The sequence below is a fragment of the Carcharhinus amblyrhynchos genome, unplaced genomic scaffold (assembly GCF_965287045.1).
Source record: "Carcharhinus amblyrhynchos unplaced genomic scaffold, sCarAmb.v2.hapA scaffold_43, whole genome shotgun sequence".
NCBI lineage: Eukaryota > Metazoa > Chordata > Chondrichthyes > Carcharhiniformes > Carcharhinidae > Carcharhinus > Carcharhinus amblyrhynchos.
This window is the reverse complement of record NW_027649784.1, coordinates 712,453-734,354: the sequence shown is the minus strand read 5'-3', so window position 1 is coordinate 734,354 and position 21,902 is coordinate 712,453. Positions and strand designations below refer to the sequence as shown.

General features: G+C 48.1%; 1 protein-coding gene across 1 annotated transcript in view; it reads right to left on the bottom strand.

Annotated features, from left to right (window-relative positions):
• LOC145337106 (GRB10-interacting GYF protein 2-like) overlaps positions 1–21,902 on the bottom strand; it is a 137,597-nt gene that overhangs the window by 38,184 nt on the left and 77,511 nt on the right. The window contains 9 exon segments of the mRNA XM_080181863.1: positions 1,320–1,486; positions 2,968–3,130; positions 4,722–4,879; positions 6,917–7,114; positions 7,769–7,904; positions 10,371–10,591; positions 11,705–11,878; positions 13,033–13,073; positions 18,516–18,624. Coding sequence (XP_080037989.1) covers positions 1,320–1,486; positions 2,968–3,130; positions 4,722–4,879; positions 6,917–7,114; positions 7,769–7,904; positions 10,371–10,591; positions 11,705–11,878; positions 13,033–13,073; positions 18,516–18,624 — 1,367 coding nt within the window.

The window sequence follows — 21,902 nt, the reverse complement described above, 5'->3', positions numbered from 1 at the left end:
ACATACGAGGCAGGTTTTCATTTTACAGAGTGTGATGGATGCCTGGAACTCGCTGCCGGCAGAGGTGCAATAGTTACTTTTAAGGGGAGTCTGGACAAATACATGAATAGGTCAGGATGGAGGGAGATGGTCCCCAGAAGGGTAGGGGGGGGTTTTTAGTTCGGTCGGGCAGCATGGTCGGTGCAGGCTTGGACCAGGATGCAGAAAGCCACAGAGTCAGGGGCTGCAAGTTCAGGCCGGCGCTCTAAGCTTATCTTCCTGCTTCCAGACAAGACTGAGGGGTCGGCTGGGACACAGTGAGGGGTCGCTGATCAATTATCATTTTAACTATTCCGATTGCTTCAAGGTCTGCAAATCTTTACAGCATTAAGGTCTCAGCAGCTCGACTTAAGCACATCAGCCAGGAGGGCTGCACTCACTGCGAGGGGCACAGTGACATGCCAAGAGGCAATGGGTCAGAAAGGGCATTGAATCATTTATTCTTTCCTTTATTACTGTCACAAGTAAGGCTTACATTAACACTGCAATGAAGTCACTGTGAAAATCCCCTACTCGCCACACTCCGGCATCTGTTCGGGTAACAGAGGGAGAATTTAGCACGGCCAATGCACTCTAACTAGCTCATGGAGGAAAACCAGAGCACCCAGAAGAAACCCACACAGACACAGGGAATCTCTACAGTGCAAAAGGATGCCATTCGACCCATCGAGCCTGCATCAACAACAATCCCACCCAGGCCCTATCCCCGGAACCCCACGTACTTGCCCTGCTAGCTCCCCTGACACTAATTCATAATGTAGCATAGCCAATCCACCTAATCTGCATGTCTCTGGACACTAAGGAGCAATTTAGCATAGCCAATCCATCTAACCTGCACATCTTTGGACACAAAGAGACAATTTAGCATGGCCAATTCACCTGATCCACACATCTTTGGGGTGTGAGGAATCCGGAGCACCCGGAGGAAACCCATGTAAGACACGGAGGAGGAATGTGTAAACTCCACACAGAGTGTGACCCAAGCCAGGAATCGAACCTGAGTCATTGCATTAAGGCAGCAGTACTAAACACTGTGCCAGCGTGCCGCCCTGGGGACTTGACTCAGTCATCACCAAGCCCTCCCCTCCCTTGAGCGGGGCAACAAGGCAACCTTGCAGAACCCGTGTAAAGGCATGCAAACTCCAAAACGTGTGCACGAAACATGCGGGGCATTGTCAAAAGGTACAAAGAATAATAAGCTGCAGACATGTGAATACATTCCACACCCCACCCCACGTCTCCCTACCCTGACGAGCGTCTAAACATCAATGATTACTTACCAGCAACGGTGGTGGAGAGGGTCCAGGGGCAAAAGGCACTCTTCCCCACATTTTAATCACGTCTCCCAGAGGCTGGAAGCCCTCATCACAACCTCGTTTGACCAGCAGGGACATGGGGAAATATCCAGCTTGGAACCAGTCAGCCATTTCCTGTGTCGTAAACGGACCTAACAGAAAGCCAATATTAAGTTAAAAGCAAAGTACTGTGCGGAGGCTGGGATGTGAACCCACAGCAGAAAATCTCAGCAGGTCTGACAGCGCCTGTGGGGAGAGAGCAAAGCCAACATTTCGAGTCTGCGCTTGACGAAGTTTTTTGAAAAAGTTTTATTTATTATCAATTACAAGTCGGCTAACATTAATACTGCAATGAAGTCACTGTGAAAATCCCCGAGTCGCCACACTCGGGCAGCTGTTCAGGTAACACCGAGGGAGAACTTAGCACAGCCAATGCACCCTAACCAGCACGTCTTTCGGACTGTGGGAGGAAACCAGAGGAAACACACACAGACACGGGAGAGCATGTTGACTCCACACAGGCAAGTCAGGAATCGAACCCTGGTCTCTAGCACTGTGAGACAGCTGTGCTAACTACTGTGCCATCATACCGCTCAAACACTGGTTCTATTCTCTCTCTACAGATGCCGTCAGGCCTGCTGAGATTTTTCCAGCATTTTCTGTTAACATTAAGCTGCTTCATCGATTATACAAAAGCATCAATGAGCGATTAATGTCACTCCTGCCCCAAACCCCCTTCAGCCTGTTCTGCCATTCAGGTAGCTCATTGTTTCTCTGTACCTCACAGCTCCGCTCACCAGCCTTGCTTGCAAGTTACCAAATACGCCTGCCTGCCCATGTTTTGAATATTTCTCAGGACTCCCCCCCCCACACCACCCCCACCAACCCAGGGTCCAGAGCGTGAGAGGTGAGGTGGAGGGGGGAAGTGTTCCAGATTAAAATAAGCAGCCTTCTGTGCACATCACCTCAGTCACATACTATTCTTTGGCTACACCTTTTTTTTGTCAAGTTGCGACCATGCCAAGCTGCGACCATGCCAAGCTTCCTTTTACTATCTCATCCCAGAAGCACCAATGCCAAATTTGGTGAGACCATGGCTGCCCTGGGTGAGGTGGCTACATGTGAGACTTGGTCATCGACTCCATGGTGTGTGCAGTTTAATGCTGAATCATAGAATCTCTACAGTGCAGGAGGCTATTCAGCCCATCGAGTCCGCACCTACCACAATCCCAATCGGCACCTGTATATCTTTGGACACTAAGGGGCAATTTAGCATGGCCGATCCACCTAACCAACACATCTTTGTACACTAAGGAGCAATTTAGCATGGCCAATTCACCTAACCTGTACACCTTTGGATACTAAGGGACAATTTAGCACGGCCAATCCACCTAACCTGTATATGTTTAGAGTGTGGGAGCACCCGGAAGAAACCCACACAGACATGGGGAGAATGTGCAAACTCCACATAGACAGTGACCCGAGCCGGGATTCGAACCCGGGTCCCTGGTGCCGAAAGGCAGCAGTGCTAACCGTTATGCCACCGTGCCGAACCGAAGTGACCACTGGCAGTAAGCGATCCCAGGGCTCCGTCGAAATGCTTGGCTGTTAACCGGGCGTCCGCTGAACTGACCTTGGATCTCTCCCTGTGGGTCCTTGTAGAACCATTTCATGGCTGCCTCGTGCGAGAGGGGTAAGGCAGCAGCAGCGCGGCACCTCTGATCTTGCAGCATCTCTACAAAGCGCTCGTCGTCCAACGAGTTGTCATGCAGCGACGCCACCATCTTCTCAGCCTCCTGCCACACAAAAACCATAAGGTGGGTGGGCGGGGTGTGAAGGGGGGGCAGCAGGTCATGCGCAGGGTGGCACTACCGTGCGAGGGGCACCTGCTCCGTTTCAAACAACAGGCTCCAAGGGGCGAGGGAGGGGGGCAATGCCCTCACACTCGGGTGCGACTCCTCCCAGAGAAAGCTCATCGAGTTGTGACATTGGAGCGGTTTAATAACCCTCCAGAAAACAGAACTGACCACAAGTGCGTCACAGTCTGTTGTGGGAGTCTACTGCGCACCACCTGGCTGCTGAGCTTTCTACAGTAAAACACTGACTAATTTCAAAAATACCTTTTCAAAGCTTATTTATTTATTAGTGTCACAAGTAAGGCTTACATTAACACCACAATGAAGTTACTGTGAAAATCCCCTAATCGCCACACTCCAGCGCCTGTTCGGGTAACACTGAGGGAGAATTTCGCACGGCCAATGCACCCTAACCAGAATGAAGGGGGAAACCGGAGCACCTGGAGGAAACCCACACAGACATGTGGAGAATGTGCAGACTCCGCACAGACAGTCACCCAAGCCAGGAACGAGCCCAGGTCCTTCGCCCTGTGAGGCAGCATTGCCAACCACCGTACCACCCCGAATCTCACTGGTTGTAAAGCGTATTGGGATGTTTGGTGTTGTGAAAGACTCGATATTTATATGAGTCTTTCTTTTATCACAAGTTACACTCTTTCAGATCCACACTGGGGAGTCATAATTGTCATAGAATTCCTGCAGTGCAGAAAGAGACCATTTGGCCCATTGAGCCTGCACCGACAACAATCTCACCCAGGCCCTCCCCCCACTTATTTACCCGGTTAACCCCCAGACAAGAGGTGACAATATAGAGTCATAAAGCAACAGCATGGCCCATCAACTTCACGTGCACGTCTTGGGACTGTGGGAGGAAACCGGAGCACCCAGAGGCCACGCAGGCAAGGGGGCAGAAGACGCAGACTACATACAGACAATGACCCAAGCCGGGATCAAGGGTGCCACTGTGCCACCCTTCTTAACATAAAACTTAACATACAATACCAACATTTGCAGTCAGGTTTAAAGAAATGTCTGCTGCAGTGGGAAGAGGCAGGCTCCAACTTAGCCATCATTCCCAGAGAAGTTTAAGCTTTTATTTATTAGTCACAAGTAGGCTTACATTAACACTGCAATGAAGTTACTGTGAAAATCTCCTCGTAACCACACTCTGGCAGCACTGTTCAGGTAACACTGAGAATTTAGGTCAATCAACCCTAACCAGCCCATCTTTCAGAGGAAACCAGAGCACCCAGAGGAAACCCACACAGACACGGGTGCAGACTCCACACAGACAGTGACCCGAGGCTGGAACTGAACCTGGGTCCCTGGCGCTGTGAAGCAACAGTGCCAACCACTGTCCCACCGTGCCGCCCGAACAGTGTTGGTAAAATACCAACATCTGCAGTCAGATTTGAAGAAATGTCTGCTGGGGTGGGGACAGGCAGACTCCAATTTAGCGGTCGTTGCCAGATTTTTGCAGGGCAAGGATAACCTTGGCTGTGCAAAGGAATACCACACATTCCCGACCTACCTGTTCAAAGCGTTTCATCCCTTCGTCGTCATCGTTGTCCACTGGCGCAAATTCAGTAACAGTGCCCGGATAAGGAGGGGAGGAGGAAGGCGAGGATGAGGATAAAGTGGACACTGTCGCTGGACTGAGCTGAGCAGACTGGCCCACATTCACAGCTTCTGCGCAGGAAACAAGACAAGAGTGAGAGGTGGGGATGGGTGCGGGGAGGCTGAACGCACAGGTCGATGGAAAACATTTCCGAGATTCAGCCTTTCAAAGGGGAGCAGGACTTAAACACGAGCACTGGAGCGGCGTCAGAGAAAAGCAGCACTTCCGATAGTTCAAAATTAAAGTTTATTCGTGTCACAAGGCGACATACGTTAACACTGCAATGAAGTCACTGTGAGAATTCCCTAGTCGCCACACTCCAGTGCCTGTCTGGGTGACACTGAGGGAGAATTTAGCACGGCCAATTCACCGAACCTGCCATCTTTCAGACTGGAGGAGGAAACTGCAGCACCCAGAGGAAACCCACTCCGGCTTCCCCCTCCCACTTTCCCAGTCCCAGCAGCTGAATGCTGACAGGTTTCAGGCCGTTTGTTTTTCCCCCACAGCGAGAAAGAGATAAAAGCAAAAGATGCTGGGATGACTCAGCCTCTGAAAGTCAAAGGGCTGATGGCCTGAGTTACAGCAGCACTCCGAAAACTTGTAACTTTTGCTACCGAATAAACCTGTTGGACTTTAACCTGGTGTTGTGAGGCTTCTTACTGGGTCTGGGTTAGAACCAGTCATCACAAACTGGTCCATACTCAAAACATCCACAGTTCTTCTCCAGTTGCCACTACGTTCCGCATTCATTTCCCATTCCCGGGGCTTTATTCTTTCTGAGGGATAATGAAGAGGATCAGTCTGCAAGGCCATCTCACCCCTGACAGCCAGTTATAGAATGGCCCTGGGTGAACACCACATTTACAGAAGCCATTTTGCAATTGGCAAGGCTATAGTAGAATCATTGATAGTGCATTCGACCCATCGAGCCTGCCCTAACCCCAGAACCCCACACATTCCCGCGGCTAATCCATCTTTGGACTGGGGGAGGAAACAGGCAGAATGGGGGGCAGCGGCTGCTTTGTGGAATACCTTCACTCCGTCCACAAGCCCGGCCCCAGTCTGCAATTTTAACTCAGCATCTCTCTCTCGTGTCCCCCCAGCTTGTCCTTGGTCTGCCACAATGTTCCAGGTATGCCCAATGCAAACTGGAGGGGCAGCATCTCATCTTCTGATTGGGCAAGTCACAGGCTTCTGGGCTCAACACTGGGTTCAACAACTCGAGAGTGTGAACTCCCCCACCGCCCTACCACCTTGATCCCCACTTTCTTTTTTTTATTTTTTTTTTTAAACCTTGCCCCATACAGTCCCCCCACCCACACAGGGCCACCTGTCCCTTGTTTTAGGCACCACCCTCTGTTCCATTAACACATTCTGCCATCTATTATCACTATTACAGCTTCTTCAGTCCTGAAGGTAAGATTTGCCTGTGGCCATGACGTCTTTGTCAATCTCTCCTTAGCTCTGACCTATCCCCCTCCTCCTATTGCGCACTACCCTCCCCCTTCCAACTATGTCACAAAATCATCAAATCCCTACAGTGCTGAAGGAGGCCATTTGGCCCACCAAGTCTGCATCGACAATAATCCCACCAAGGCCCTATCCCCATAATTTACCCTGCTAATCCACTCTGACACTAAGGGGCAATTTAGCATGGCCAATCCCCCTAACCTGCACATCTTTGGACACCAAGGGTCAATTTAACATGGCCAATCGACCTGACCTGCACATCTTCCGGACTGTGGGAGGAAACCCATGCGGGCACAGTGGAGAACGTGCAGACTCCACACAGACAGTGGCCCAAGCCGGGAACTGAACCCAGATCCCTGGCGCTGTGAGGCACCAGTGCTAACCACTGTGCCATCATGCTATCCTGGATATAATTCATTACATTTCTATCCTTCACCAGTTCCACAGAAGCCTCAGCCAGCCTCAAAACCTGAATTCTGCTTCTCCCTCTGCAGATGCAGACCTGAGTTTGTCCAGCATTTTCTGTTTTTATTTATTACACACAGATTGAATACTGGTCCACCAATTAGACCAGGTATAACAGCTCCAAACGTTCGCACTGACTCTAAGAACAGTTAGTGATCATTAGGTTTTCATACCATCGGCTGCAGGTTTGCTCTGGCCCTGGGCGTCGGACGCAGGATCCACCATGTCAGGCTCTGCCCTGTGCGCAACGGCCTCACACTCTTCAGGGGCTGGGAGAAACACCTCCTGGGCCTGGGATTCCGAGGGAGAGGATGACGAACACGACGGGGAGATCTTTCCATTGTACACCTCAGCTGGCACATCAGTTCTCTCTGTTGTGGAGAAACTAATTATTCAGGAGCAATTCACCCACGATCCTTAGACAGCACCTTCAAAACTCACGGTCACTTCCACCAGTCTGCTGCTCTGTCCAAGATCGCAAGAAACTACAAAAGGTTGTGAACGTAGCCCACTCCATCACGCAAACCAGCCTCCCATCCACTGACTCTGTCTACACTTCCCGCTGCCTCGAGAAAAGCAGCCAGCATAATTAAAGACCCCACACACCCCACACATTCTCTCTTCCACCTTCTTTCATCGGGAAAAAGACACAAAAGTCTGAGGTTATGTACCAACCAACTCAGAACACCTTCTTTCCTGCTGCTGTCAGACTTTTCTCGCATTAAGTTGATCTTTCTCTACACCCTACCTCTGACCGTAACACTACATTCTGTACGATCTCCTTTCCTTCTCTGTGAATGGTATGCTTTGTCAGTCTAACATGCAAGAAACAATACTTTTCACTGTATCCCAATACATGTGACAATAATAAATCAAATCAAATCCTTCTCCCCTGTGTACTCTATGAACGCTGTGCTTTGTCTGTCTAATGTGCAAGAAACAATACTTTTCAGTGCATCCCAATACATGTGACAATAATAAATCAAGCTTCTGATGTGAGGTTACATACGTATTAAGCTGATTACCTGTATCCTCATTCTCTGTCCTGTCAGGCTCTTTATAAAATTCCATGTCGTATTCATTCTCTGCTCGCTCGTCCAACTCATCCACCCCTCTGAATTCCAGCTCCTGTTCTTCGGGTATCGGTTCCTTGGAACCTTTCTGTTTGGGCACAAGACAGTGAGAGTCAGTTAGGACCCGGAATAGCGGCAGGCAGAAACAATGAGATTAAATAGAATTTACAGCAGGGAAACAGGTCACTGGGATGTTCACACTCCAAGTGGACCTCCTCCACTTTGCTTTCTAGGGGATTCCCACCGTAACTTCATTGCAGTATTAATGTAAGCCTACCTGTGGACACTAATAAACTTAAAGTATCTCTAGCTTCCCTTTATATATATCAATGCTTCTCACCTCAACTCACCCACAGCAACATGGGCTTCATCAGTGCTTTAAGTGACACTGACTCAACGCAACACCTTCATAAAACACTATTTATTGACTACAGCTCAGCCTTCAACACCATTATTCCTACGAAACTCATCTCTAAACTCCATGGCCTGGGCTTGGCTTCTCCCTCTGCGACAGCACCGACCACAATGAGTGGAACTCAGATGCCGACTCGAGAAAAGCTTCTTCCCTGCTGCCATCAGACTTCTGAATGGACCTACCTCGCATCTTTCTCTACACCCTAGCAGTTGTAGAAGGATGTTTTCAAACTGGAGGCCTGTGACCAGCGGTGTGCCTCAGGGATCAGTGCTGGGTCCACTGTTATTTGTCATTCATATTAATGCCTTGGATGAGAATTAAGGGGCATGGTTAGTAAGCTTGCAGGTGGCATGGTGGACGGTGAAGAAGGTTATCTCAGATTGCAACAGGATCTTGAACAATTGGGCCAGTGGGCTGACGAAAGGCAGACAGGGTTTAATTTAGATAATTAATGTGAAGTGATGCATTTTGGTAGACTGAACCAGGGCAGAACCTACTCAATTAATGGCAGGGTGTTGGGGAGAGTTACAGAACAAAGATCTGTGAGTACAGGTTCAGGTTCATAGGTCCTTGAAAGTGGAGTCGCAGGTGGACTGAGTGGTGAAGAAAGCATTCAGCATCCTTGGTTTCATTGGTCAGGACATTGAATACAGGATTGGGACGTCTTGTTGAAGTTGTACAAGACATTGGTGCCGCCACACCTGAAATACTGTATGCAGTTCTGGTCACCCTATTATAGAAAGGATATTAAACTAGAAAGTGTGCAGAAAAGATTTACTAGGATGCTACCGGGACTTGATGGTTTGAGTTACAAGGTGAGGCTGGATAGACTGGAACTTTTTTCTCTGGAGTGTAAGAAGCTGAGGGGTGATCTTATAGAGGTCTATAAAATAATGAGGGTTATAGACTAGCTAAGTAGCCAATATCTTTTCCCAAAGATAAGGGAGTCTAAAACTAGAGGGCATAGGTTTAAGGTGAGAGGGGAGAGATACAAAATAGTCCAGAGGGGCAATTTTTTCACAAAGAGGGCGGTGAGTGTCTGGAACAAGCTGTCAGAGGTAGTAGTAGAGGGGGGTACAATTCTGTCTTTGAAAAAGCTTTAAATAGACAGCTACATGGGGTAACATGGGTATAAAGGGATATGGGCCAAATGCAGGTGACTGGGATTAGCTCAGGGGTTTAAAAAAAACGCAGCATGGACAAGTTCGGCTGAAGGGCCTGTTTCCATGCTGTAAACCTCTGACTCTATCAGAATCTACTGATGATCCATTGTCGATTGCCGAAAAAACTCATTTGGTTCACCAATGCCCTTTGGGGAAGAAAATCTGCCGTCCTTACCCGGTCTGGCCTACAAGTGACTCTCAACTGCCCTCCAGGGGCAACTAGGAGCAATAAATGCTGGCCAGCCAGCGACATCCACGAATAAATAAGAACATAAGAAATAGGAGCAGGAGTAGGCCATCTAGCCCCTCAAGCCTGCCCCGCCATTCAATAAGATCATGGCTGATCTGAAGTGGCTCAGTTCCACTTTCCCGCTCTCTCCCCATAACCCTTAATTCCCCTGTCTATCAAAAACCTATCTACCTGTGACATAAATATATTTAGCGAGGTAGCCTCCACCACTTCAACAGGCAGAGAACAAAATAACGGGCAAATAACAAAAAAAAACAGCTGAGGTGGAGGGGAGAAATTGGTAAGAATCACATTTAATCAATCAGGTTTTGGTAGTTTGAGAAAAGAAATTTCTAATACTGCATAAAGAGAACTGCATCCGCAGCCCTCTTCCCACCACGGCAGCGTGGTGGCACAGTGGTTAGCACTGCTGCCTCACAGCACCGGAGACCCAGGTTCGACTCCGGCCTCGCATGACTATCTGTGTGGAGTTTGCACATTCTCCCCATGTCCATGTGGGTTTTCTGGCTGCTCCGGTTTCCTCCCACACTCCAAAGACAGCTGGTTACGTGGGTTGGCCATGCTAAATTGCCCCTTCGTGTCAGAGGATTGGCAGCGTAAATGAATGGGATTATTGGGATAGGGCCTAGGTGGGATTTATACTGGCGCAGGCTTGATGGGCTGAATGGCCTCCTTCTGCATTGTATGGATTTTATATTCCCGCTTAAGGGACCAAAGTTTCTGCACCTTTAATGACATGAAGGCGCCGGATGAATCAAACGTCCCCATTTCCTCTTCCGCGTCTTCCAGGCACCATTCGGGTAAATTATCCTTCTCATCCTCGTAGCTCCCGCTGCCCGTCCTGCCCCTCCTGTACGTGCGCTCCTCGTCACGCTCCCGGAAATCAAAATCAAACCTCCGTCGCCGTTGTTCAGTGTGGTCCCTCCAGCCTGCGGAGCGAGGACCATCTGCAATAAAGATTGGAGTGGAGGAGTGAGGTGGGGAAAGGGGGTACAGCACCAACAGAACAGAACAACAAACAGGGACGATAAGGAGGAAGCAAAACAATATCCAGTGTCAGTTTCTAGCTCTCCCACAGCAGCTGCAGCAGAATTGAATGCACAGCACATCTCCCATGAAACCCCAGGGTGTGTACAGCTCAAGGTGATATAAAAATTCACAAGCTTCTTTTACTCCTACCATTAGAATGTCCAACTGCACCAGCAGGATATGCTGCCCCCACGCCCCGCAGGTCAGCCATGCCATAACACCAACATAAGATTAACCCTAACTACCTGTGCAGGTACTCTATAACACTGCCACTTCTCTTGTGGGGCGGTGGAACAGTGGCACAGTGGTTAGCGCTGCTGCCTCACAGTGCCAGGGACCCCGGTTCGATTCCTGGCTTGGGTCATTGCCTGTGTGGAGTCTGCACATTCTCCCCCCCCCTGCCCCCCCACCCGTGTCTGCGTGGGTTTCTTCCAGTGCTCCGGTTTCCTCCCACAGTCCAAAAGACGTACTGGTTAGATGGACCAGCCATGCAAAATTGACCCTTAGTATCAAAGGTGTGCAGGTTAGGTGGATTGGCTATGCTAAATTGCTGCTTAATGCCCAAAGATGCACAGGTTAGGTGAATTGGCCATGCTAAATTGCTCCTTAGTGTCTGGGGATGTTAGCTCGGTAAATACCTGAGTTACATGGCCTGTGTGGATTGTTGTCGGTGCAGGCTGGATGGGCTGAATGGCCTCCTCCTGCAGTGTAGGGATTCTATGAATCTACAAAGACTCCCCATTGTGTTTCACATCACTGGCTCCTCCATTATTCTGAATTTCTTTTTTTAGCAACAACTCCTTCACACCTTCAGTCTTGTGCACGTTTCTCCAGCACACACATCCTCCTCAAGGTTGCCTCGAGGAAGTAGTTTCATGGCCAGGTGTCGTTAACCCTCTCCTTCCCCTCAATCTATGGTTACTTTACTGTCCTCTGTCTAGCTGCTGTCGTGTGGCTTTGGCTGCAATTCCCCCACTCCCGCTGCACTGCCAAAGAGGGAAAACCTGCACAATCCCGGCTTTCTGGCATACCTGGACTCGGGGGTCGCCACCTGTCGCCTTCCCTTCTGGCCCCAGCCGTCCTCCAGCCTCCGTCCTCCTCTTCGCCATTTTGTTCCTCACGAATGGCTCGCCAGTTCTCACTGTCGGAGCGTGCAAAGTCCTGCTTGCGTGACGTGGAGGCGACTTCCTCAAACCCTACCCGTACTTAATGAAAGGAGGCCGGGAAAAGGAAGGAAGAGGAGGAGGAGAAGGAAGAAGAAAAAAGATATCGGGAGAAGGAAAGAAAAGTGAAGAAAGTCAGACTTTGAATGTGTCTTGTTGGAAGCGCTCGTATTCATTTAACACAATTTAATTTAACACAAATTATGAAATTAAGAAAGCCCACCAACGCCACTACTTTGTCAGAAGACTAAGGACATTCAGTATGTCTGCTACGACTCTCACCAACTTTTACAGATGCACCATAGAAAGCATTCCTTCTGGTTGTATCACAGCTTGGTATGGGCTCCTGCTCTGCCCAAGACCGTAAGGAACTACAAAAGGTCGTGAATGTAGCCCAATCCATCACACAAACCAGCCTCCATCCATTGACTCTGTCTACACTTCCTGCTGCTTCGGGAAAAGCAGCCAGCATAATTAAGGACCCCACGCACCCCGGACATTCTCTCTTCCACCTTTTTCCGTTGGGAAAAAAAGATACAAAAGTCTGAAGTCACGTACCAACTGACTCAAGAATAGCTTCTTCCCTGTTGACGTCAGGCTTTTGAATGGACCCACCTTGCACTAAGTTGATCTTTCTCTAAACCCTAGCTGTGACTGTAACACTTCATTCTGCACCCTCTCCTTTCCTTCTCTACGAATGGTATGCTTTGTCTGTGTAGCATGCAATAAACAATATTTTTCACTGTATGTTAACACATGTGACAGTAATAAATCAAATCAACAAAACCCTAACTATGACTGTAACACTACATTCTGCACTTTCTCCTTTCCTGTGTACAGTCTGCTTTGTCTGCAGCGCAAGAAACAATACTTTTCACTGTATCCGAATATGTGACAATAATTAATCAGATCACATCTTTCTCCCTTATGTACTCTATGAATGATATGCTTTGTCCGTGTAGCACACAAGAAACAATACTTTTCACTGTATCCTAATACATGTGACAATAATAAATCACATATGAATGTTATCTACTGAAGACACAGGCATTGAAAATTCTGAGAACCAGCTTTCCCAATAATTGATGAGTATATAAAATTTCCCATTGAGCCGAATAATTTTGTCTCCAACACTATGGGACTAAGACAGTGTAAAACTGAGGTTTCATAACTTTCCCTGATAGTTTAAACCATACCTCCATCTCTCCGACCAGGCTTCTCAAATCTTCTGTCACCCCTGTGGTAAACAAAAAAGCTGAGAGTTAGAAAATAAATCAAAGGAGAGATAAACTGTGCGGAAATAGTCTAACAAACATTCTTACTGCTTGTGATAAGTCTACTCCCAACTGGTCACACTAAGGGAAAATATGGAGCAACCAAAATTGTTCCGGATCTCACAAAAGGGGTAGAGTCAAAATTACTATAGTCATTTATCAAACCGTGGGGTCATTGATGACACAGAGGGAGGCCATCTGGCCCAGTGGGACTAACCCGGAATCTATCGCACCTACAATATCTGCGAGAGCGCTACCACTTCTAGGATGGCACAGTGGTTAACACTGCTGCCTCACAGCGCCAGGGACCTGGGCTCAATTCCCAGCTTGGGTCACCGTCTGTACAGAGATCGTGCCGATTCCTCATGTGGGGGTGGGTTCCCTCCGGGTGCTCCAATTTCCTCCCACGGTCCGAGAGACTGGTTAGGTGCATTGACCGTGCTAAATTCTCCCTCAGTGTCCAAAGATGTGCTGGTTAGGTGCACTGGCCATACTGAATTGCCCCTCAGTGTCCAAGGATGTGCTGGTTAGGTGCATTGGCCATGCTAAATTCTCCCTCAGTGTTGCCCGAACAAGCGTCGGACTGTGGCGACGAGGGGATTTTCACAGTAAGTTGTGTTAATGCAAGCCAACGTGTAACACTAACTTTAAACTCTAGTCATTTATTGCCATGGAGACAGTGACGGCACAGAGGGAAGCCATTTAGCCCACTGGGACTATCCCAGAATCCATTGTTCACACAATACTTGTGAGAAATAACCACTTAATCCCATTCGCACACACATATGCACCCCCCCCCTCCCCCCACACTCCCTCAACAGATAAACACACACACTGGCAAGGTGCTCGCACAGAGTAGCTTTCTCCCTCCCCCTTTTGCTTGCTGGCCTGCAATGGCTCCTGAAAGGGCAGTACCTCTTGAATCAAGGGAAGGCATGGTCACTTTGAATGCAGGCCTGGGAGAGGCTTTCTTCATTTCGTTTTACCTGGTTTCTGGCAGTTGAGCCCTGGCCAGAGAACGGGAATGGCTTACATTCTCTGGCACTGTCCCCCGCACCTGAGTACAAAGCTGAGAAGACATCATGCCGCATCGGGAAGTTTTGAATGTTACCAACAGACCAAACCATCCTATCGCTCAGTCCCCTCACAACTGGCTAAAAAGTCAGCAGCTGCGGAAATTACCATGGCGCTGGCCCTGATGAAAAGTGACTGACACTACAGAAATGTAAATGAGGGATTTAACCTTGAAAACAAAAGGCAAAAACAGTTTGGCCTGTTTGTTTGGGCAAGCGATGTGAGTGACTTGGCTCAGTCAGTGTTTATTGCCCATCCCCTAAATGCCCTGGGGGTGAGCAATCTTCTTGAATTGCGGCAATCCACGTGGGGCAGGTAGACAGACCCACAGTGCTGTCCACAAGAAAGTCCAGGAGTCAGTCATAGAGGTCTACAGCATAGAGGCCCAACTTGTCCATGCCGCCCTTGTTTTTTTTTAAAACCCCTAAGCTGGTCCCAACTGCCCACATTTGTCCCATATCCCTCTATCCCCATCTTACTCACATAACTGTCTAAATGCTTTTTAAAAGACAAAATTGTACCTGCCTCAACCAGTGCCCCTGGCAGCTCGCTCCAGACACTCACCACATCGTGTGTGAAAAAATTGCCCCTCTGGACCTTTTCGTATCTCTCCCCTCTCACCTTAAACCTATGCCTTCTAGTTTTAGACTCCCCTACCTTTGGGAAAAGATATTGACTATCTAGCTGATCTGTGCCCCTCATTATTTTATAGACCTCTATAAGGTCACCCCTCAGCCTTCTGTGCTCCAGGGAAAAAAGTCCCAGTCTATCCAGCCTCTCCTTATAACTCAAATGATCAAGTCCCGGTAGCATCCTAGTAAATCTTCTCTGCACTCTTTCTAGTTTAATAATATCCTTTCTATAATACGGTGACCAGAACTGTACACAGTACACATGAATTTGGCCCAGCGATAGTGAAGTAAAGGTTGATATATTTCCAGGAATTTGACCTGGCGATGCTGAAGGAAGGGCTAATATATTTTGAAGTCGGGCTAGTACTGGACCACAAGTCTTCAATATCACAGCTGGAAACACTGTTAAGAGTTTATAGCCTTTACTGTCCAGTGCCTTAAGTTGTGTCTTGATATCAAGTGAATCAAATTGGCTGAAGACTGGCCTCTGTGATACGAAGGGTCTCACCAAAAGCTGTTCTAGATCAGCACTCCTCCACCACTTTAAACATTCACTCCCTCCACCATCGATGCTCAGAGGCAGCCGTGTATACCACCTACAAGATTTACTGCAGTAACTCACCAAGGCCCCTTTGACAGCACCTTCCAAACCCCATGACCTGTGCCGCCCAGGAAAGGGCAGCACCTGCAAAGTTCCCCTCCAGGTCACTCACCAAGCTAACTTGGAAATATATCAGCCATTCCTTCACTGTGGCTGGGGTCAAAACCCTACACCCTTACAGCACTGTGGGTGTATCTATACCTCTGCAGCACCTCACCCGCCACAATAATGCCGCAAGCCTGTGAACAAACGAAGTTTAAAGACTTTGGTACTTCAGCCTGAAGGTGTGTACAAATGCTTCAAGCCCTGCATTGGCACGGAGGTGCTGGGTTCCTCCATCATTGAGGAGATGTTTTGTGGAGCCCCCTCCTCCAGTACTGGTTAACTGAGTTGATCCATCACACCAGCAGGACAATTGCAGTTTGCCTCCCTGTTGCCTTGGAGGTGGAGGGGGAAGAAGAACATACCATCTTGCCGGTTCCATTTGCACTGCTGGAACCAGTGCAAATGGACAACTGACATGGAGCTTTAGCTGACCGAAATCCTAATTAAGGCTCACATGTTCAGTTCGAACGTATGAGTCGAGTGCTGGAAATCTAATAAGACCATGGAACCAACGGAGGTAGGAACAGCAGCAGGCCATTCAGCCCATCGAGCCTGCTCTGTCATTCAATATCATGTCTGATTTCACTTTGGCTTCATCTCTCCTTCCTGCCCACTCTCCATAGCTCTTCATCCACTATTAATTAAACACTTATCACAGAATCCCTACTGTGCAGAAAGAGGCCATTCAGTCCATCGAGTCTGCACCGGCAACAATCCCACCCAGGCCCTATCCTCGTAACCCCATGTATTTATTCGGCTAATGCCTCTGAGGCTAAGGGGCAATTTAGCACGGCCAATCAACCTAACCAGCAAATCTTTCGGACTGAGGGGGGAAACCGGAGCACCTGGAGGAAACCCACATAGACGCAGGGAAGTACGTGCAAACTCCACAGACAGTGACCCACGGCCGGAATTGAACCCGGGACCCTGGCACTGAGAGGCAGCAGTGCTAAGCACTGTGCCATCCTAGTTCCGCTTATCTCCTCAAATGTTTAGTGTTCCAGCATCCGCTGCACTCGAGGGCAGAGATTCTGCAGATTCACAACTCTTCAATGAAATATCTTCTCTTTTCTGTTTTAAATCAGGCACCCCTCAGCCTCAAACAATGGCCTCCAGATCTAGAGTGTCCCACAACAAGGACAAAATCTCGTTGCAGTTGGAGATAACTTTCTTCACTGTCCACTATGCCACCAATCTTGGTGTCATCTACAAACTTACTAACCATGCCTCCTATATTCTCACCCAAATCATTAATGTAAATGACAAATAACAGTGGACCTAGCACTGATCCCTGAGGCACACTGCTGGTCACCAATTTGAAAAACAACCCTCTACAACCACCAAAATTGGCTTCTGTCAAGAAGCCAATTTTGTATCCATTCAGATACCTCACCTTGGATCCCATGAGATTAACTTTATGCAACAACCTACCATGTGGTACCTTGTCAAAGGCCTTGCTAAAGTCCATGTAGACCATGGGTTGTTCTTCAGATTGGATGTGCAGAGAAGCAACATACAAGTCTATCTCTTCCTCATTCTTCTAAACCCCAGAGAGTATAGGCCTAAACTGTTCAGTCTCTCTGATTCCAGGGGTGAAGAACACAATCAAGTGAACCAGCTCAACATCCCTCCTCAAGTAAGGGGACCAAAACTGTGTGCAGGTCTCACCAATGCCCTGTACAGTTGCCACAGCACTCCCCTGTTTTTATATGCTATTCCTTTAGCAATGAATGACAAAATTCCATTGGCCTTCCTTACTGCCTGCTGCACCTGCATACCCATGCAAGGGCCAGGAATCTCAGGGGAGGGGCACAGAATGGATTTCAGAGCCACGCAGTTATTTTGTTTTGTACCCAAACCAACCTCGTCGTCCCTGAGAAGATTTCCAAGATGACGTCAAACGCTACTGCGTCGGAGATGGTCAGAAAGGCTGCCAGCATCAGATTCCACTTTCCAAATACGGAACCCTGTATTTGGAAAGGCCTTGCAGACATACCCAAATATCGCATCTGACATACAGAGAAACCCGCACTGTGCTTTCAGTGGGTTAAATGTTAGAGGTTTGTTTTTAAGTACAGAGAAGGCCCTTCGGCCCGTCGTGTCTGCACTGGACATCGGGCACCTATCCATTCTAATCCCACTTTCCAGCAGTTGATCTACATCTTGTACATTGCTTGTCTGCAAATCCAATCCAAAGAACAACGCATGAGGTCATCCACAAGTTTATATTCAAATCAGCCCAAGATTATTCATTACTTCATCGCTAATTCCGCAGCAGCCCCTTGACACCACATCCAAGAAACTGAAGGCTGCAGGAAAGACTCCAATTTAACCGCCCACTCCTGACACTTATTTAGGAGTGACATGGTGGCACAGTGCTTAGCACAGCTGCCTCACAGCTCCAGAGACCTTGATTCCCAGCTTGAGCCACTGTTTATGCAGAGTTTGCACATTCTCCCCTGGGTTCCCTCTGAGCGCTCTGGTTTCTTCCCACAATCCAAAGATGTGCAAGTTAGGTGGATTGGCCATGCTAAATTGCCCCTTAAGTGTCCAAAGCTGTTCAGGTTAGGTGGATTGGCCATGCTAAATTGCCCCTTAGTGTCCAAAGCTGTTCAGGTTAGGTGGATTGGCCATGCTAAATTGCCCCTTAGTGTCCAAAGCTGTTCAGGTTAGGTGGATTGGCTATCCTAAATTGCCTCTTGGTGTCTAGGGACACGCAGGTTAGAGGAATTAGCAGGGCAAATACATGGGGTCATGAGGATAGAGCCTGGGTGGACTTGTGGTCAGTGCTGACTTGAAGGGTTGAACAGCCTCCTTCTGCACTGTCGGAATTCTATAATACCGTGGTAAACTCCCACTTGAAAGGCATCATTTTAAACAATTTTCCACCCTGTGTGGACTAGTGAAAGACACCCAAAAGACAGGCTCCCAATGGTTAACCCACCACCTTAACCTCGTCTCCAGGCCCACGGTATGCTGCCCACAGCACCTACCTTTCCTCCCAGCTCTGACTCCGCAGCATTTCACGCGCTCCGCGACCAAACCCCCCTTCACCGTCTTCAAAACTTCTTTGGTAGTAACCGCTTTCCCCTCGCCCTCGACCTGTGCAAAAGGGGGAAAAACTTTTTTTTAAAAAGTGTGCAGCAGAGGGAGATAATGAGATGCACCATGAAATAATTTGTTGAGTCTGAAAGAGATGTGTTCAAAATCAGGAATGGTCTAGATGCAATAAGCCGAGAGAGAGAGAGCTCTCTTTAATCAAGGAGCTGAGAAACAGAGGGCACAGATTTAAGAGGTGACTTGGAGAAGAACCAAGGGGTGGCACAATGGTTAGCACTGCTGCCTTGCAGCACCAGGGACCTGGATTCAGTTCCAACCTCATGTCACTGTCCATGTGGCATCTGCACGTTCTCTCTGTCTCTGCGTAGGTTTTCCTCCGGTTTCCTCTCACAGTCCCAAGATGTGCAGGTTGGGTAGATTGGCCATGCTAAATTGCTCCTTAGTGTCCAAAGGTGGCTATGGGAAATGTCTGGGGTTATAGAGAGGGGGCCTGGGTAAGATACTGTCAGAGTCAGTGCAGACTTGATGGGCCGAATGGTCTATTCTGCACGGTCAGGATTCCATGATGGACACAAGGAAAAAATAATTTCCTTAATTCTTTTAATGAAGAAAGAGTATGTGACCCAGAATACACAGCAAGTGCGGTAGAGACAGGTTAAATCATGGCTTATAAAAGGGAATTGGATATGCAGCTGAAGGTAATGAGTTTGCAGTTTTATGGGGAAAGGGCAGTGGAGTGGGATGAACATAACTGATCTTAGAGGGCCAATGCAGAGGGGCTTGTGTTGCAACCATTCTAACAATTCCATCACATGATTGAAAAAAAAATATCAAAACCTCGTGGGTATCTTGAGGAGTACTGACAGGCAGAGGGATCAGGGCGTACATGTCCACCGATCACTGAAAGAGGCAATGCAGGTGGAGAAGGTAGTCAAGAAGCCATACGGCATGCTTGCCTTCATCAGCCGGGGCACTCAGTATAAAAACTGGCAGGTCGTGCTACACATGGCCAAGGTTTGTAGAAATGTAGTGCATTTCTACAGAACCTTAGGCCGCACTTGGAATACAGTGTTCAATTCTGGTCACCACACTACCAGAAGGATGTGGAGGCTTTGGAGAGGATACAGAAAAGATTTACCAGAATGTTGCCTGGTCTGGAGACTATTAGCTATGAGGAGAGGTTGGAGAAAATTGATTTCTCACTGGAATGACAGCGGTTGAGGGGGCAACCTGATAGGGGTTTACAAGATTATGAGTGGCATGGACAGAGTGGATAGTCAGATGCTCCTCCCTAGGGTGGAAGAGTCAATTACTAGGGTACACAGGTTTAAGATACGTGGGGAAAAATTTAAAGGAGACGTGAGGGGCAAGTTTTCTTTTTACACAGAGGGTGGTGAGTGTCTGCTGCCCGGGGAGGTGGTGGGAGCAGGTACGATGGTGGCATTTAAGGGGCAACTGGGCGAATAGGACGGGAATGGAAGGATACGATCTCCGTAAGTGTGTACGATTTTATTTTAAGCAGGGATCATGATCAGCCAAAGAGCCTGTTCCTGTGTTGTTCTTTGTTGTGACTTCGATACAAGACTGTAATAAATATATTGGACTGCAACCAGTCTGCAATACTGTCATCCAACAGATCAACAATTATGAACAATTATCGCTGTAACTGTTACTAACAGATTCTAAGTCACAAAAAAAATAGCAGATCTGGAGTTTAAAGAGGTACTTAAAAAAAATAAGCAAGATTGTTGAAACCTACAAGCATAGGGCGGCACGGTGGCACAGTAGTTAGCACTGCTGCCTCCCAGCTCCAGGGACCCAGGTTCAATTCCGGCCTCAGGTCACTGTGTGTGTGTGTGTGTGTGTGTGTGTGGAGTTTGCATGTTCTCATCACGTCTGCGTGGGTTTCCTCCCACAGTCCAAATACATGTGGGTTAGATGGATTGGCAATGCTAAATTGCACCTCAGTGTCCAAAGATGTGCAGGTTAGGTGGATTGGCAATGCTAAATTGTCCCTTAGTGCTCAAAGATGTGCAGGTTAGGTGGATTGGTCATGCTAAATTGCACGTTAGTGTCCAAAGATGTGCAGGTTAGGTGGATTGGCCATGTTAAATTGCCCTTTAGTGTCCAAAGGTGTGCAGGTCAGATGGATTGGTCATGCTAAATTGCCCCTTAGTGTCAGAGGGATTAGCAGGGTACGTAGGGTTGCGAGAATTGGGCCTGGGTGGGATTGTGGTCGGTGCAGACCAAACGGCCTCCTTCTGCACTATGTGGGTTCTATGGACACTACACGAGGAATTACAGTCAGGGTTCTCACTCCTGATCACTACCTAGCAACTGCTACTGAACCGTATGGTCACAGGATGTGGACAGGATTGCGTTTGGCAGTGAGACTTCCAGACCTACTGAATATCTCAAGAGAAAGGCCAATGGAGATTAACAGGAGCGAAAGGCCTCAATTCATACACCGTTCCATTGCAATAGAATCAATAAAGACTTTTTTTTACATAAAGGGGGGAGGCCATTGAGACCAGCGAGTCTGTTCTCTCAGCCAATGAGACCACAGCCATATCCTATGGTCAACAAAAATCTATCAGATTAAAATTAAGTGATCTAGCATTGGCTGTAATTTACCAAGAAAGGTTCCAAACTTCGAGCATCCTGTAAGTGTCGCACTGTTTGCTAATTTGACCCTAAAGCTCTAACTTTTCGACCATGTTGTCTAGTCCGAGGACTCCCCAAGCAGTCGAAAGTTTCTCTCCATCAATCTTATCCATTCCCCTTATTATCTTGGGAACTTTGCTCAGGTATTCCTGAAACCTTGTAAGTTTCAGGAAATATAATCTTGGGTTGTGCACTCTCACCTCGCAATTTAACCCATTGAGGTGCAAGTGCCATTCTGGTGGAACACTGCACTCTTTAACCATGTAGAGTGCGCTAGAATATAAGAACAGGGATATACTTCTGAGGCTAGATAAGGCGTTGGTCAAACCCCATTTGGGGTATCGTGAGCAGTTCTGGGTCCTACATCTAAGGAAGGATGAGCTGGCCTTGGAAAGGGTCCAGAGGATGTTCATGAGAATAATCCCTGGATTGAAGAGCTTGTTGTGTGACAAACGGTTGAGGACCCTGGGTCTGTATTCATTGGAGTTTAAAAGAATGAGGGGAGTGGGATCTTATTGAAACTTAGAGGATACTGTGAGGCCTGGATGGAGTGGTTGCAGAGACACTGTTTCCACTAGTCGGAAAAACTAGAACCAGAGGGCACAACCTCAGGCTAAAGAGATGATCCATTAAAACAGAGATCAGGAGGAATTTCT